Genomic DNA, 15,339 nt, shown 5'->3' on the forward strand with positions numbered 1-15,339 from the left:
CCGTTGCCCCAACTGAGATCCTTAAACGAAAAATAAATGGCCACGTATGAACAATTCACTGCCCTGCCTCAATTTTTAGGCTGGTGGGTGGACTGAAGCTCCATGGGGCAAACATAGAAATAAACAAAGTTTGATCACACATGGGATGTGGTATGGGGGAGTGCCTCCATCAGAAGCCACCTTCTGGCTGGAGCCATCTTCCCTTATGGCCCGGTGACCTCCACAACAGATTCCTTCAACAGCATCTTCCAAATTTATGACTTCTACCACCTAGAAGGACAAGTGTGGCAGATGCATGGAAACACCATCCCCTGCAAGTTCCCCTCAAAGCCTCACCCCATCCCAGCTTGGAACTATATCGCTGTTCTTCCATGGACAGTGCATCAAAATCCTGAGACTCCCTTCCCATCAGTACCTCGGGTGTACCAACATCACGTGGACTGTGGTGATTCAAAAAGGCAGCTCATCACTTCTCAAGGACAATTAGGAATGGGTAATAAACGCTGGTCTAGCCAGCCCATATCCCATGAAAGAATAAAAAATGTCAATGTATCGTTTTGATATTGCTTTATTTTTGCTCAGCAAGTTGCTTCTTTCCTAATACCCCAATCATTGTTTTGAAATTCATGTTTAATGGCGCACCAAATCTTATCATTCTGAAATTTTGTCACCGGCTCTGTGAGAGAAAAGAGGAAATTTGGCCCCAAATTATAACACATTGAAAATATATACTTTACCAACCAGCGTTCCAAGTTACCCTTCCAGGTTTTTGGGATACATTTATGTCTAACATCAGTGGGTTACATAACATAATCAACAGCCAGATCGTGTAAAATGCTGTTGATTTTGCACAAGATTATAGTTAAGCCAAAGGTGGAGTGTTTTGTGAAGCTTTGTGCAAGCCATGATAGGAAAAGTTGGAATGTTCAAAGGGCTGTTCATGGTTGAAACTTGAGACAAGAAAGCCTTTATTCCCTGTCATAGCTAAGATGATTCAGTGGTAATATGATAAAGATCTTCAACACAAGAAACCTGTATAAACCTGTGATTTGTTATCTGTAAAGCTGGAGCAGTTAACGAGAAAACAGGTTTTACATGAAACTGAAGCAAATGTGTGCTTGAGAAGCTCTTGCAATATCTGCTTGCACACAGAAACTAAAGAATTTCAACTTGAAAGGTTTCAACCAATGAAAAATTAGAACAAGTCTTCAATTTTTCACTTCTGAAGTGAAATGCTTCATTCTGAGTCATTGACTGATATTTTACTGGCAAGCCAGCCCCAATTCCAAGAGCAGGGGAGGCTTGGAGAATGCCATTCTCTGTTGGCCTTGGGCAGGATAGTATGAATCTCGGTTGGCGTGCTGGTAAAATTCCAAACAAAGTTTTGAGCATTTTAATGGACCACTGATGAAAATCACACTGCAATTTGCAAAGCAAGAAGAGACAAGTATTTTGTTTTAAAACTCTTATCTGACAATCAGAAGCCAATACTATATAAAGATAATTAGATTGCATTGCAGAGAAAGCTCAGTCATGCACACACCTCACCTTCTTGCCACCTTCATCAGTTTTTAGTTCACTGTGTTCTAATGCATCCAGGAGACTCAAAGGTTTCTTCCTCATGCACTCAGTAGCTTTCTCATACTCAATGCAGAGCTTGGCCATGGCACCTCCCCTGGAAGCCTCAACATCATCTATATAAAAGTACATCAACACAAATCACTAATAATTTGTTTTGAGGAATTAAAACAATTGAGTTAACTTTTTTGAGGGTTGCTAACCTCAAAAAATTTAGAAGATAATCAGGCAGATTTGTGTTTTAACCCAGTGTAAACATTATGTTCAAAACACCGAAAATGACATCAGATGAAAAAACAATTTGCTCCTTATTGTGGAAAAATATTCCACAATAACAGGAGCAAATATACCAAATCAAAGATGATATCCAGAGAGGTAATAATCATAAACCTAATTAAATGTGTGTGTTTTAAGAGGACTCTTAAATAAGAAGAATGATTTGAAAGGATGAAAATGTTGGATAACCTCAGCAGGTTCTGGCAGCATCTGTGGAGAGAAACAGAATTGACAGTTCAGATCGGAATGACTCTTCTCAGAAGAGATAGATTGTTGTTCATGTGATGGCTAGTTGATGGACAAATGAAGTGACAGCAGCAAGGTCAAGAGGGGTTCAGATAATTGGTGAGATTTCCCTCCCTCCCCAGTAGTGCGCTTTGCAGAGGAGGAGACAGCTCACGATCTTCCAGTCCGCTGTTTTCACTGGAAGATCCCACCAGCGGGAACAGCCCTAAAATCCTTCCCAATGTCACCAAGGGACACAGATGAGGGAATGAAACGAATAAAGTCTAGATTCCTGGTAGATTACGTTGCAGTTAAAACACTGTTAAAAGATGTTGTACAGAAGCCACTGCTAAAGATTCCCAAGTTGGGCAATTGCAAGATCACATTTTAAACAAATGTTCTCTTTCAAGGTACTTTGCTTTAATCATCTCTTGTTTATGTGGATTTTTTTTTGGCCCAAAATAGATGGACTTGAATAGCCATAGAACTCAGGTAGCCTCGAACTTGCTATGGGTGCGATGCAATGGGTTAACTTTGAATAACAGCACTCGGTGATGAAATCTAATATTGATGTTATCCAATCTGCTGTCTATACACCAGGTTATTCAAGTCAAACATGCAACTCAATGCTCAGATGAGTGAAGGACATTACACAAAAACAGATGACTTTGCTAATACAGGTACATGGGCTACAAGGCCATATTCCTCATACGTCTCATTAGGGGAAACAAAATCTGCAAGTAACAGAACAAGTCTTTCGGGGTGACCATGACCTTTCAAGTGAATTACCTCCTAAATAAAAACATTGTTAACTTCCAGAAACTGCCAAAATTTGTGGGAAGGAAATGTGCATGCTCTGCATGGCTGTGGCTAAATTAAATAAAAAAGGTAAACATCATTCTTGAGGATTAATTGAACAGTTGTATTAAGATGCATGAGCTGGTTAATAAAAATCTACAAATCAGTAGCTGTTGGAACAGGTTTTCTGGTTAACCAGGAAAAAGTAGAAAATAAATCAAATCAGTGATATTTTGAGATATTTCCTCATAGTGGGGTGAGAATGCCCAACATGAACACCTACATCCAACAGGCTCAGCCTCTTCCCAACACTGGCTAAAAAACGACAAGCCCAAAAATATACTGGATGTGTGTGTGCTGAACCAGCAGAAGAACTCCAACCAGTGCTCCTAATCAATACGTTAGGTGCACTTTCCAATTCCAGGATACACCTGGAATCAAACAATCACAACAGTCACTGAGAAGCAATACTGGAATGGAGCATTCCACTGAGCAAACAGAGACATCGAAGATTGGAGCAGGAGGCCATTTGGCCCTTTGAGCCTGCTCCACCATTCATCATGATCATGGCTGATCGTCCATCTCAACAGCCTAATCCTGCTTTCTCCCCACAACCTTTGATCCCATTCAACCCAAGTGCTATATCTAGCCACATCTTGAATACATTCAATGTTTTGGCATCAACTACTTCCTGTGATAATGAATTCCAGAGGCTCACCACTCTTTGGGTGAAGAAATGTCTCCTCACCTCTGTCCCAAATGGTCTACCCCGAATCCTCAGACTGTGACCCCTGGTTCTGGGCTCCCCTGCCATTGGGATCATACTGCCTGCATCTACCCTGTCTAGCCCTGTTAGAATTTTATAAGTCTCGATGAGATTTCCCCCATCAGTCTGAACTGGAGCGAAACAATCCTATCCTCGTCAATCTCCCCTCATACGTCAGTCCTGGCATCCTCGGAATCAGCCTGGTAGACCTTTGCTGCACTCCTTTAACAGTAAAAAAATCCAACTCATAAAGCCAAAAGGGGAGGAAGGGTAAAATGCCAGTCAGTGGGGCAGTATGCTTCTCCTACAGAATATAGGAAATCAAAGACAGCTCGAGTGTCCCTGATGACGACATCTGCAGGAAGTGTGTCCAAATGCAGCTCCTGTCACATTGCATGGAATGGCAGTTGGGCATACCTAGAAGCATGCAGGAGGTGGAAGACATCACAGGTGTTTTAAAGATGTGGTCACACCCAAGGTTCAGGCAGATAGATGGGTGACTGTTAGAAGGGGCAGTCAGACTGTGCGAGAATCCCCTGTGACTATCCCCCTCTCTGAGTATACCATTTTGGATACTGTTGCGGGGGAGAATTGCCTATCAGGGGATGGCACACCAGCTGGCTGTGTTGTGCAACAGGGAAAATCAAGTGCAGTGGAGTAGTAGTTATAGGGGACTTTATAGTTATGGGTACCGAGTGTATGGTGTTGAAATTTGCTGATGACACCAAGATTGGTGGAACGGCAAATTGCACGGAGGGTGTGGAGAGTCTGCAGAAGGATCTAGATAGGCTGGGCGAATGGGCCAGGAACTGGCAAATGGAATTTAATGTTGGCAAGTGCGAGGTGGTCCACTTTGGTAGGAATAATGGTAGGAAGGACAATTACTTACGTGGCGAAAAACTGCAGCAGGCGACGGTGCAGCGGGACCTCGGGGTCCTTGTGCATGAGTCGCAAAAACCCAGCCTGCAGGTGGTCAGGAAGGCGAATGGGATGCTGGCCTTCATAGCGAGGGGGATTGAATATAAAAGTAGGGAGGTCTTGCTGCAGCTGTATAGGGCATTGGTGAGGCCGCAGCTGGAGTACTGTGTGCAGTTTTGGTCGCCGCACTTACGCAAGGATATTTTGGCCTTGGAGGGAGTGCAGGGGAGGTTTACTAGGCTGATGCCGGAGTTGAGGGGGTTGAGCTATGAGGAGAGGCTGAATAAACTAGGCTTGTACTCGTTAGAGTTTAGAAGAATGAGGGGAGATCTCACTGAGACGTATAAGATGATGAATGGGATGGATAGGATAGAGGTGGAGAGACTCTTCCCGCTCAGAAAGGACAGTAGGACTAGGGGGCACAGCCTCAAGATAAAGGGGGGGGGGGGGGGGGGGGGGGTTTAGAACGGAGTTGAGGAGGAACTTCTTCGCTCAAAGGGTGGTGAATCCCTGGAATTCTCTGCCCGTTGAAGTGGTGGAGGCTGCCTCGCTAAATATTTTTAAGACGCGGGTTGATGGGTTTTTGATAAGCGAGGGGATTAAGGGTTATGGGGAGAGAGCGGGAATGTGGAACTGAGCCATGACAGATCAGCCATGATCTTATTGAATGGCGGGGCAGGCTCAAAGGGCTAGATGGCCTACTCCTGCTCCTATTTCTTGTGTTCTTATGTTATGTATAGATAAGCATTTCTATGGCTGCAAGAGAGACTCAAGGATGGTGTGTTGCCTCCCTGGTACCAGGGCCATGGGTGTCGCTGAGCGGGTGTGGGACATTCTCGAAAGGGAAGGTGAGCAGCCAGAGAGTGTCATACACATTGGTACTAACAACATAGACAGGAAGAGTGACTAGGTCTGCATAGGTGTTCAGAGATTAGGTAGTAAATTGAAAAACAGGGTTACTCCCTGTGCCAGGTGCCAGTGAGGCTAGGAATAGGAAGACAGTACAGTTAAATACATGGCTAAAGAATTGGTATAGGTGGGAAGGCTTCAGATATGCGGATCATTGGGATGTCTTCCAGGGCATGTGGGATCTGTACAAGAATGGGTTGCACCTAAACTGGAGGTTCACCAATATCCTGTCAGGAAGGTTTGCTAGTGTTATTTGGGAGGGTTTGAACTCATGTGGCAGGGGGTGGAAACCAGAGCAGTTGGTCAGCAAGTGAAATGACATGGGATGACTTACAGACTAAGGCCAGTAAGGCTAAGAGGAAGAACAGACTGGAAGAGGTTACTTAATATGGTGGAATTGCCGGTTTGAAGTGTTTTTGAATAACATGAGGAGTTTGACAGGTAAGGTAGATGAATTTAGAGCTTGGATTAGTACATATAACTATGATGTTACAGCTAATACAGAAAGAAGGACAAAACTGGCAGCTCAACATTCTGGGATTTAGATGTTTCAGGCATGATAAAGGAGGATGTAAAGAGACAGGGGAGTTGCTTTACTGATTCAGGAGATTATAAAGTAAAAAGTTAAAGTTTATTTATTAGTCACAAGTAGGCTTACATTAACACTGCAATGGAGTTACTATGAAAATCCCCTAGTCGCCACACTCCGGCGCCTGTTCAGGTACACTAGGGAGAATTTAGCACAGCCAATGCACCTAACCAACATGTCTTTCGGGCCGTGGGAGGAAACTGGGGCACCCGGAGGGAACCCATGCAGACATGGGGAGAGTGTGCAAACTCCACACTGTGCCCCGACAGTTCTCTGCTTGAGATTGGTGGGAGAGGGGCTCTGCTGCCACTCTGCCTGTTGGATCTGAAACAGTCCCAGTTTCAAGTCCACTCAGCAGCTAAGGTCAAAATGGTAAAATAGGGCCCATGGATTGCCCATTAGGTTTCCAGTGGGCCCCTCTCTTTTCCCTGATCATTCTCTAGTTCTTAATATACTTATTATATACTCGGAATTTGCCTTAATCTTATCTACCAAAGATATTTTGTGCCCCCTCTTTGCCTTTCTGGTTCATTTTTTAAGTACCCCACCATGCCTCCGTCCCGCCCTCCGCCCATACACACTTCCTCTATTTTTATTCTCTGTACCTACCATAAGCTCCTTTTATTTAATTTATCAAGCCCTCAATATCCCTTGGCATCCAGGGTTTCCTTGATTTGCTGCCCTTGCCCTTCACTGTTAGATGAACATGTTGGCCCTGAACTCTTACTACTCCACTTTTAAAAGACTCCCACTTTCCAAATGTAGATTTATCTGTAAGTAGCTTCTCCAATTCAACATTTGCCAGATCTTTTCTAGTCATATTGAAATTGACTTGGGACAGCATGGTAACACAGTGGTTAGCACTGTTGCTTCATAGCACCAGGGACTTGGGTTCGATTCCTTACTTGGGTCACTGTCTGTGTGGAGTTTGCACGTTCTCACCATGTCTGTGTGGGTTTCCTCCAGGAGCTCTGGTTCCTTCCCACATTCTAAAGACATACTGGTTAGGTGCATTGAACTGAACTGGTGCCAGACAGTTACAACTAGGGGAATTTCACAGGAATTTCATTGCAGTGTTAACGTAAGCCTTACTTGTGATTAACAAACAAACTTTAAAAAATACTTTTATTTTACCATATGGATTTTAAGTGCTGGGTGGACATGAAACTGGGAATGTTTCCGATCCGACTTTTAGACTCTGCCTGAAAAAGTATCAGCAATTCCGAAAGGCGCTGCAGAAGCCTGTGAGCAGGGGCTTCTGCAGCTCCAAACGGTGTCTCCCACTGTGCATCCACAGAACAAAAAAGTGATAGAACGTGGCTTCCCTGCCACATCGCTGCTGGGCTGGCTAATGCTTCTCTCATGCCCTCACAGACATTGCCCCACCCCCACAACATTACTGACCCCTTATCCTCCCCCACCCACCCTGCCACCCAGGCTGATCGCAGGCCCATCTCTCCTCCCCCGCCACTGATCTCAGGCAGAGAGACAGTGGATCTCCCTCTTCCCCCCACTGGTCTCAGGTAGAGTGGCAGCGAACCCCCCTCTCCCTCACTGACCTCAAGCATAATGGCAGCTGACTCCCCCCTTCTCCCTCATTGATCTCAGGCAGAGTGGCAGCCGAACTCCCCATTCTCCCTCACTGATCTCAGGCAGAGTGGCAGCGGACTCCACGTTTCCCCCACCCCCTTCACCGATCTCAAGCAGACAGCCATCAGACTAACCCTTCCAAGCGATCTGTCGGGCATGTCTGTTCTGCACCAAATCTAGATGGGCGAACGCAGTGGTAAAGGGGGCAATCCAGGACACGACCATTTTCGGGCCTTGGTAAAGGAGGAACAAGCATAGAGGCGGGCACAAATCGTGCTACTCGCCTCACGCCTGACTTTACCAAGTTTCATGTCTGAATGTTTGCTGGAGCAGACGAGTGAGGGAGCAGAGAGTCAGATAAGAAATTACCTGTTAAAAAGCTGTTTAAATAAGTTTAATGCACTTTCGTAGTAAGAACTTACCTTGTAGAACTGTTTAAATCATTTAAAAGCATTTTTGTGGGCTTTTTGTATTTACCTCTTTAAGAATTCTAAGGGAGTGGATAGAGGGATTTGTGGGTGAGCAGGCTTTAAAACAGAGCCATGTTTAAAAGGAGGCCTGGTGTAGACAGCGGGCAGCGGAGTGAGAGGGAAGCAGAGTGAGCTATTAGGGCTTAGGATCAAAGGGTTGGGGAGAAAAAGGGCCAGGTAAGTTCGTGTGGAAATTTTCAATACTACTATAGTGAATAATGGAGGGGTATGTGATGTGCTGTTTCTGTATGATGTGGGAGCTGGTGGACCCCAAGGTCCTTCCCAGTGACCATGTCTGCAGTAAGTGCAGGTTGCTGGAGGAGCTCCAGCTCAAGATAGATGAGCTGGCCTCTGAGCTTCAGACACTGAGGCTCATCAGGGGGAGAGAGGGTGCCATTGTCAATGGGGTGCAAGAGACATCCACCCCCCCTAGACTGGCTAACTCTAAGGGTCAGGAACAAGAGGGGGCTGCTGAGAGGAGGAAGGAGGGCGGGGGCCGGCGGAAGGAGGGCGGGGGCCGGCGGAAGGAGGGCGGGGGCCGGCGGAAGGAGGGCGGGGGCCGGCGGAAGGAGGGCGGGGGCCGGCGGAAGGAGGGCGGGGGCCGGCGGAAGGAGGGCGGGGGCCGGCGGAAGGAGGGCGGGGGCCGGCGGAAGGAGGGCGGGGGCCGGCGGAAGGAGGGCGGGGGCCGGCGGAAGGAGGGCGGGGGCCGGCGGAAGGAGGGCGGGGGCCGGCGGAAGGAGGGCGGGGGCCGGCGGAAGGAGGGCGGGGGCCGGCGGAAGGAGGGCGGGGGCCGGCGGAAGGAGGGCGGGGGCCGGCGGAAGGAGGGCGGGGGCCGGCGGAAGGAGGGCGGGGGCCGGCGGAAGGAGGGCGGGGGCCGGCGGAAGGAGGGCGGGGGCCGGCGGAAGGAGGGCGGGGACCGGCGGAAGGAGGGCGGGGACCGGAGGAAGGAGGGCGGGGACCGGAGGAAGGAGGGCGGGGACCGGAGGAAGGAGGGCGGGGACCGGAGGAAGGAGGGCGGGGACCGGAGGAAGGAGGGCGGGGACCGGAGGAAGGAGGGCGGGGACCGGATGCCTCAGCCTCTCAATCTGCATAACAGGTTTCAGGTTCTTCCTTCCAGTGTGGACGAGAACGAGGGAGGTGAGGTTGGTGAGCAAACTGCACACAGTACAGTGATGCAGACGCAGGATATAGGCAAAGAGAAGGTGATAAGGAACGTAGTCGTAATTGGGGACAGTGGGGTTAAGGGTATTGACACTGTACTTCGTCACAATGACAGAAGGGTGTGTTGTCTGCCTGGTGCTCGGGTCCAGGATGTCACAGCTGGGCTGCAGAGGAACCTGGAGTGGGAGGGTGAGAATCCGGTCGTTGTAGTACATGTGGGTGCCAACGACGTAGGCAAAATGCAAACTGAGGATCTGGGGAGGGAGTATGAAAAGCTGGGAATGGAATTAAAAAGTAGAACCGACAAGGTGGTTATCTCTGGACTACTGCCTGAACCAATTGCAGACGGGCGTAAGGTTGATAAAATTAAGGAAGTGAATGGGTGGCTCAGGGATTGGTGTGGGAGGGATGGGTTTGAATTTATGGGGCATTGGCATCAATATTGGGGTAGGTGGGACCTGTTCGGGTGGGATGGGGTTGGTCTGAACCGTGCTGGGACCAGAGTCCTGGCAAATCGTGTAAATAGGACTGTAGGTAGGGCTTTAAACTAATTGGGGGGGGGAGGGTGCAAGGGTAGGGGACATTACGGGGTATAAAGTTAAGGAGAGGGTACAGGTAAGGGAAGAGGCCGAGGATTTCCCAATAATAAAGTAGGGGGCATGAGTATGGTTGGTGGCGTTCTGGCAAATAGGGTCCAGGTGAAGACTGGGATGAAGGCACTTTATCTAAATGCACGAAGCATTCGGAATAAAGTGGATGAGCTGGTGGCGCAGATCAGCACAAATGGACATGATCTGGTGGCCATTACAGAGACGTGGCTGCAAGGTGACAGGGACTGGGAGCTGAATGTCCAGGGGTATCAAGTGTTTAGGAAGGATAGGCGGGAGGAAAAAGGGGGGGCGTAGCTCTGCTGATTAAGGATAGCATCAGGGTGGTAGCAAGGGATGATATAGGAACCAAAGAGCAGGAAGTGGAATCGTTGTGGGTGGAGATTAGGAACAGCAAAGGGAGGAAGACGCTGGTGGGTGTCTTCTATAGGCCCCCAAATAATGATCTGGAGGTGGGGCGGGCTGTTAACGCGCAAATAAGTGTGGCATGCAGGAATGGAACGGCGATAATTATGGGGGATTTCAATCTACATATTGATTGGTCGACCCATGTTGGACGAGGTGGGCTCGAGAAGGAATTCTTGGAATGCTGCCAGGATAGTTTCCTTGAACAGTGTGTGTTGGAGCCAACGAGGGAGTGAGCTATCTTGGATCTGGTGTTATGTAACGAGGCGGGTAGAATTAAGGACCTTGCGGTGAAGGATCCTCTTGGGGAGAGTGATCATTGTATGGTGGAGTTTCTGGTGCAGATGGAGGAGGAGAAAGTGGGTTCCCGGACACGCGTCCTTTGTTTGAACAGAGGGGAGTACGGAAGGATGAGAGAAGAATTGGCGAATGTTGACTGGGGGAGAGCGTTGGAAGGTAGGTCTGCTGAGGAGCAGTGGAGGATCTTTAAGGAGATCTTTCTTGGTGCTCAGCAGAAGTTTATTCCGATGGTTAAAAAGGACCGTAGGAGGAGAGGTAATAAGCCGTGGATAACGAAGGAAGTGAAGGAAAGTGTTAAATTAAAAGCGGAGGCGTTTAGAGTAGCTAAGAGTAGTGGGCGAGAAGAGGATTGGGAGAGGTTTAAAAGTCAACAAAGATTGACAAAGAAGTTGGTAAAGAAGGGTAGGATAAACTATGAAGCTGGGCTAGCACTTAATATAAAAAAGGATAGCAAGAGTTTTTATAAATATATAAAAAGGAAGAGGCTGGCTAGGGTGAACGTTGGACCCTTAGAGGATGAGAGGGGGGACTTAGTGGTAGGGGATGGGGAAATGGCTGAGGCCTTGAATAACTTTTTTGTTTCGGTCTTCACAGAGGAGGACGTGAATAATTTGCCGGGTGTTAGCGATGGAAAGATGGTAGGACAGGAGGGTCTCAATGACATTACTGTTACTAGAGAGGCGGTGCTCAACAGACTGGAGGGACTGATTGTGGACAAGTCCCCAGGACCGGATGGAATGCATCCGAGGGTTCTGTAAGAAATGGCGGAGGTGATAGTGGATGCCTTGGTGGTTATTTTCCAAACGTCGCTGGATTCCGGGGAAGTACCGGAAGACTGGAAAACGGCTAATGTTACGCCGTTGTTTAAGAAGGGTGGCAGGCAAAAGGCAGGGAATTATAGGCCAGTTAGTTTAACGTCTGTTGTAGGTAAAATGTTAGAATCCGTCATCAAGGAGGAAATAGCGAGGCATCTTGAGGGGAATTGCTTGATAGAGCAGACGCAGCACGGTTTCGTTAAGGGGAAGTCGTGTCTGACAAATTTATTGGAGTTCTATGAGGATGTGTCTAGGGCGGTGGATAGAGGAGAACCTGTGGGTGTGGTCTTTCTTGATTTTCAGAAGACGTTTGACAAGGTACCTCACAAGAAGTTATTGCAGAAGGTCAGGGGGCATGGAGTTGGGGGTAGGGTGTTAGCGTGGATAGAGGATTGGTTGTCAAATAGGAGGCAGAGAGTGGGGGGTCAATGGGTGCTATTCGGATTGGCAGTTGGTGACTAGTGGAGTGCCCCAGGGGTCGGTGCTGGGGCCTCAGCTATTTACCATTTATATAGATGATCTGGAGGAGGGAACCAAGTGTATGGTGCCGAAATTTGCTGATGATACCAAGATTGGTGGAATGGCAAATTGAGTGGAGGGTGTGGAGAGTCTGCAGGAGGATCTCGATAGGCTGGGCGAATGGGCCAGGAACTAGCAAATGGAATTTAATGTTGGCAAGTGTGAGGTGGTCCACTTTGGCAGGAAGGACTATTACTTACGTGGCGAAAAACTGCAGCAGGCGACGGTGCAGAGGGACCTCGGGGTCCTTGTGCATGAGTCGCAAAAACCCAGCCTGTAGGTGCAGCAGGTGGTCAGGAAGGCTAATGGGATGCTGGCCTTCATAGCAAGGGGGATTGAATATAAAAGTAGGGAGGTCTTGCTGCAGCTGTATAGGGCATTGGTGAGGCCGCAGCTGGAGTACTGTGTGCAGTTTTGGTCGCCGCACTTACGCAAGGATATTTTGGCCTTGGAGGGAGTGCAGGGGAGGTTTACTCGGCTGATGCCGGAGTTGAGGGGGTTGAGCTATGAGGAGAGGCTGAATAAACTAGGCTTGTACTCGTTAGAGTTTAGAAGAATGAGGGGAGATCTCATTGAGACGTATAAGATGATGAATGGGATGGATAGGATAGAGGTGGAGAGACTCTTCCCGCTCAAAGGACAGTAGGACTAGGGGGCACAGCCTCAAGATAAAGGGGGGGCGGTTTAGAACGGAGTTGAGGAGGAACTTCTTCACTCAAAGGGTGGTGAATCCCTGGAATTCTCTGCCCGTTGAAGTGGTGGAGGCTGCCTCGCTAAATATTTTTAAGACGCGGGTTGATAGGTTTTTGATAAGCGAGGGGATTAAGGGTTATGGGGAGAGGGCGGGAAAGTGGAACTGAGCCACGACAGATCAGCCATGATCTTACTGAATGGCGGGGCAGGCTCAGAGGGCTAGATGGCCTACCCCTGCTCCTATTTCTTATGTTCTTAAACAGGCACAACTTGATGGTAAAATCGGGCCCTTGATTTCTGAACTATCCTTATCCTTTCCAATAATCACTTTGAAACTCTGAGTTATGATTACTATTCCCAAAATGCTCCTCCACCGACAATCTCACACGGTTCATTCCCTAGGATTAGAGCCAGCAGTGCCCCATCCTGACTAGGATTATCTATGCACTGACACAAAAAGCTCTCCTGGATACACTTACAAAATTTCATCCCATCTAGTCCTTTCACACTAAAGCGGTTACAGTTAATATTGGTGAAGTTGAACTCTGTGGAAAATGATTTCTGGGATAATGGAGTTTTGTTATTAGAAAAGTTTGGGCTTGTATCCTTTGGAGTTGAAAGGAATGACAGTTAATCTATTGAAACATAAGGGGTTTGACAGGATAGATTTCAGATAGCAATGAGATGCATTATTTTTCTATCACAGGATTGTTAGTCTGTGAAATTCTCTTCCTCAGAGAGCAGTGGAAGCAGGATCACTGAATATTTTTATGCTCAAGTTAGCTAGATTCTTGACTACCAAGGTAGTCAAAGGATACCATGGATAGACAGGAAAGTAGAGTTGAGGCCACAATCAGATCAGCCATGATCATATCAAATGGCAGAATAAGTTTAAGGCCCACCCCCAAGGCCTCTGGAAGTAAAATTAACAGCAATATGAAAAATACTGTACCTGCACGTTTTCTTTTGAGACTTGGGACATGAGAATCTAAAGTTTTTGCTTTCTTCAGACTTTGGCCAGAGTCAGCAGACAAGGATGAGGTAGCATGATTTATCTCTGAACATCGATCACTGCCAGACCGTAGCTTCAGTTTTGGTGGAGGCATCTGTTTGTGTAACAACAATATTTTAATTGTTGTAAACATTTTGTTCCATTTTAAATTCATTTCAGTAATCCATAAACTGTAAGCTCTTTAAAGTGAAACATTGGAACTTCCTAACTTGTTAAAAGCAAAGGGAGATACTGAGCGAGCTCAACTGATCTATATACAATGCAAAATGTGCTGTAAAATATATCAGTTCAGAAGTTAAATTAAGTCCCAATTGATTTCATTTTCCTTGCAAAGATGTCCTACTTTGGTTCACCAGACTCAAGAATGAGTTATTACTTGGTTGGTGCTAGGTATGGAACAGTCAGTACATGACCATATGGGCCTTTTCTCCAGCCTGGAGAACGTGGCTGTGGACCAGATTGGCAAGAGGTCTCTCTTTGGTTATTACTGTAGTTGATAGGACCCATATTGGACATTTGTTGTTACACTGCCATGAAGTAGATGTGATAGTTAAAGCTTACTCACTTGTGATTTACGAGAAATATTGTTTACATTGCGCTTTTCCCAACCGAAGGATGCTTCAATGGACTTTACAGTCAACGATGTACTTCTGAACTATATTTACTGTTGTAATTTAGCAAAGCTGGCAGCTAATTTGTGCAAAGTTGAAAACAGCACTGAATAATGGGCAGATATTCTGGGCGAAATTTTGCCAATTTTTTGTCATTTCGAATTGGAAAAGCAGAGGATAGCCTGTCAGCTGCATTGGCGGGTATTCCTGCTGTATTTTTAAACTAATAGACAAAATAAAATGTGAGGAGTGGGTCCCATGCCCAAGACCACAGGAAACTACAAAAGGTCATTAATGTCGCCCAATCCATCATGCAAACTAGCCTTCTATCCATTGACTCTGTCCACACTTCCTGCTGTCTCGGCAAAGCAGCCAGCATAATTAAAGGCCCCACGCACCCCAGACCTTCTCTCTTCCACCTTTTTCCGTCGGGAAAAAGATACAAAAATCTGAAGTCACGTACCAACTGACTCAAGAACAGCTTCTTCCCTACTGCTGTCAGACTTTTGAATGAAATTACCTTGCATTAAGTTGATCTCTCTCTACACCCTGGCTATGATTGTAACACTAATTCTGCACCCATTTCCTTCTTATGAACAGTACGTTTTGTCTGTATAGCGTGCAAGAAACAATACTTTTCACTGTATGTTAATACATCTGACAACAATAAGTCAAATCAAATCAAATGATAGAAACTAAGCCATTGTTGCTCAGTTGTGGATTCTAGGCACCATTTTTTAGCAACGGTTCAACGGTTGAACTGCTAAAACTGACAATTCGCAGCTCATTAAGCAATATGTGCTTAAGCCTGAATGCAAGTTGTAACTACAAGCTGCTGCACTGCCAGTCCAGAACATTAGTCACCAAGGTGGGAATTGTGTTTCATCAAGATTTTTCCATCAATTATAAATCAGCTACTCCCAGTTTTGGGAGATTGAGGGGGTGGGAGGGAGTGGCTGGAAATAAATTAACACATTATGTTGGACTGTGTTAAAAACCAAACAACGTTAAAAATCATAATTCCAAAGAATAGATAACCCTGCTTGTCCTCCATCCTCACCTGAAGTTTGTATATGTTAAAAGGTTAAAATGGGAT

General features: G+C 46.8%; 1 protein-coding gene across 6 annotated transcripts in view; it reads right to left on the bottom strand.

The window, feature by feature from the left end:
- Positions 1 to 15,339, bottom strand: part of rtel1 (regulator of telomere elongation helicase 1) — a 136,332-nt gene that overhangs the window by 43,918 nt on the left and 77,075 nt on the right. For all 6 annotated transcript variants that reach the window (XM_080204952.1, XM_080204954.1, XM_080204956.1 and 3 more), the window contains 2 exons: positions 13,573 to 13,726; positions 1,549 to 1,694 (listed from right to left, as the gene is read on the bottom strand). In XM_080204952.1, the coding sequence (XP_080061078.1) occupies positions 1,549 to 1,694; positions 13,573 to 13,726 (300 nt within the window). The remainder of the gene's footprint in view (positions 1 to 1,548; positions 1,695 to 13,572; positions 13,727 to 15,339) is intronic.

This window comes from Carcharhinus amblyrhynchos, chromosome 16 (genome assembly GCF_965287045.1).
Source record: "Carcharhinus amblyrhynchos chromosome 16, sCarAmb.v2.hapA, whole genome shotgun sequence".
In the NCBI taxonomy this organism is placed as follows: Eukaryota; Metazoa; Chordata; class Chondrichthyes; order Carcharhiniformes; family Carcharhinidae; genus Carcharhinus; species Carcharhinus amblyrhynchos.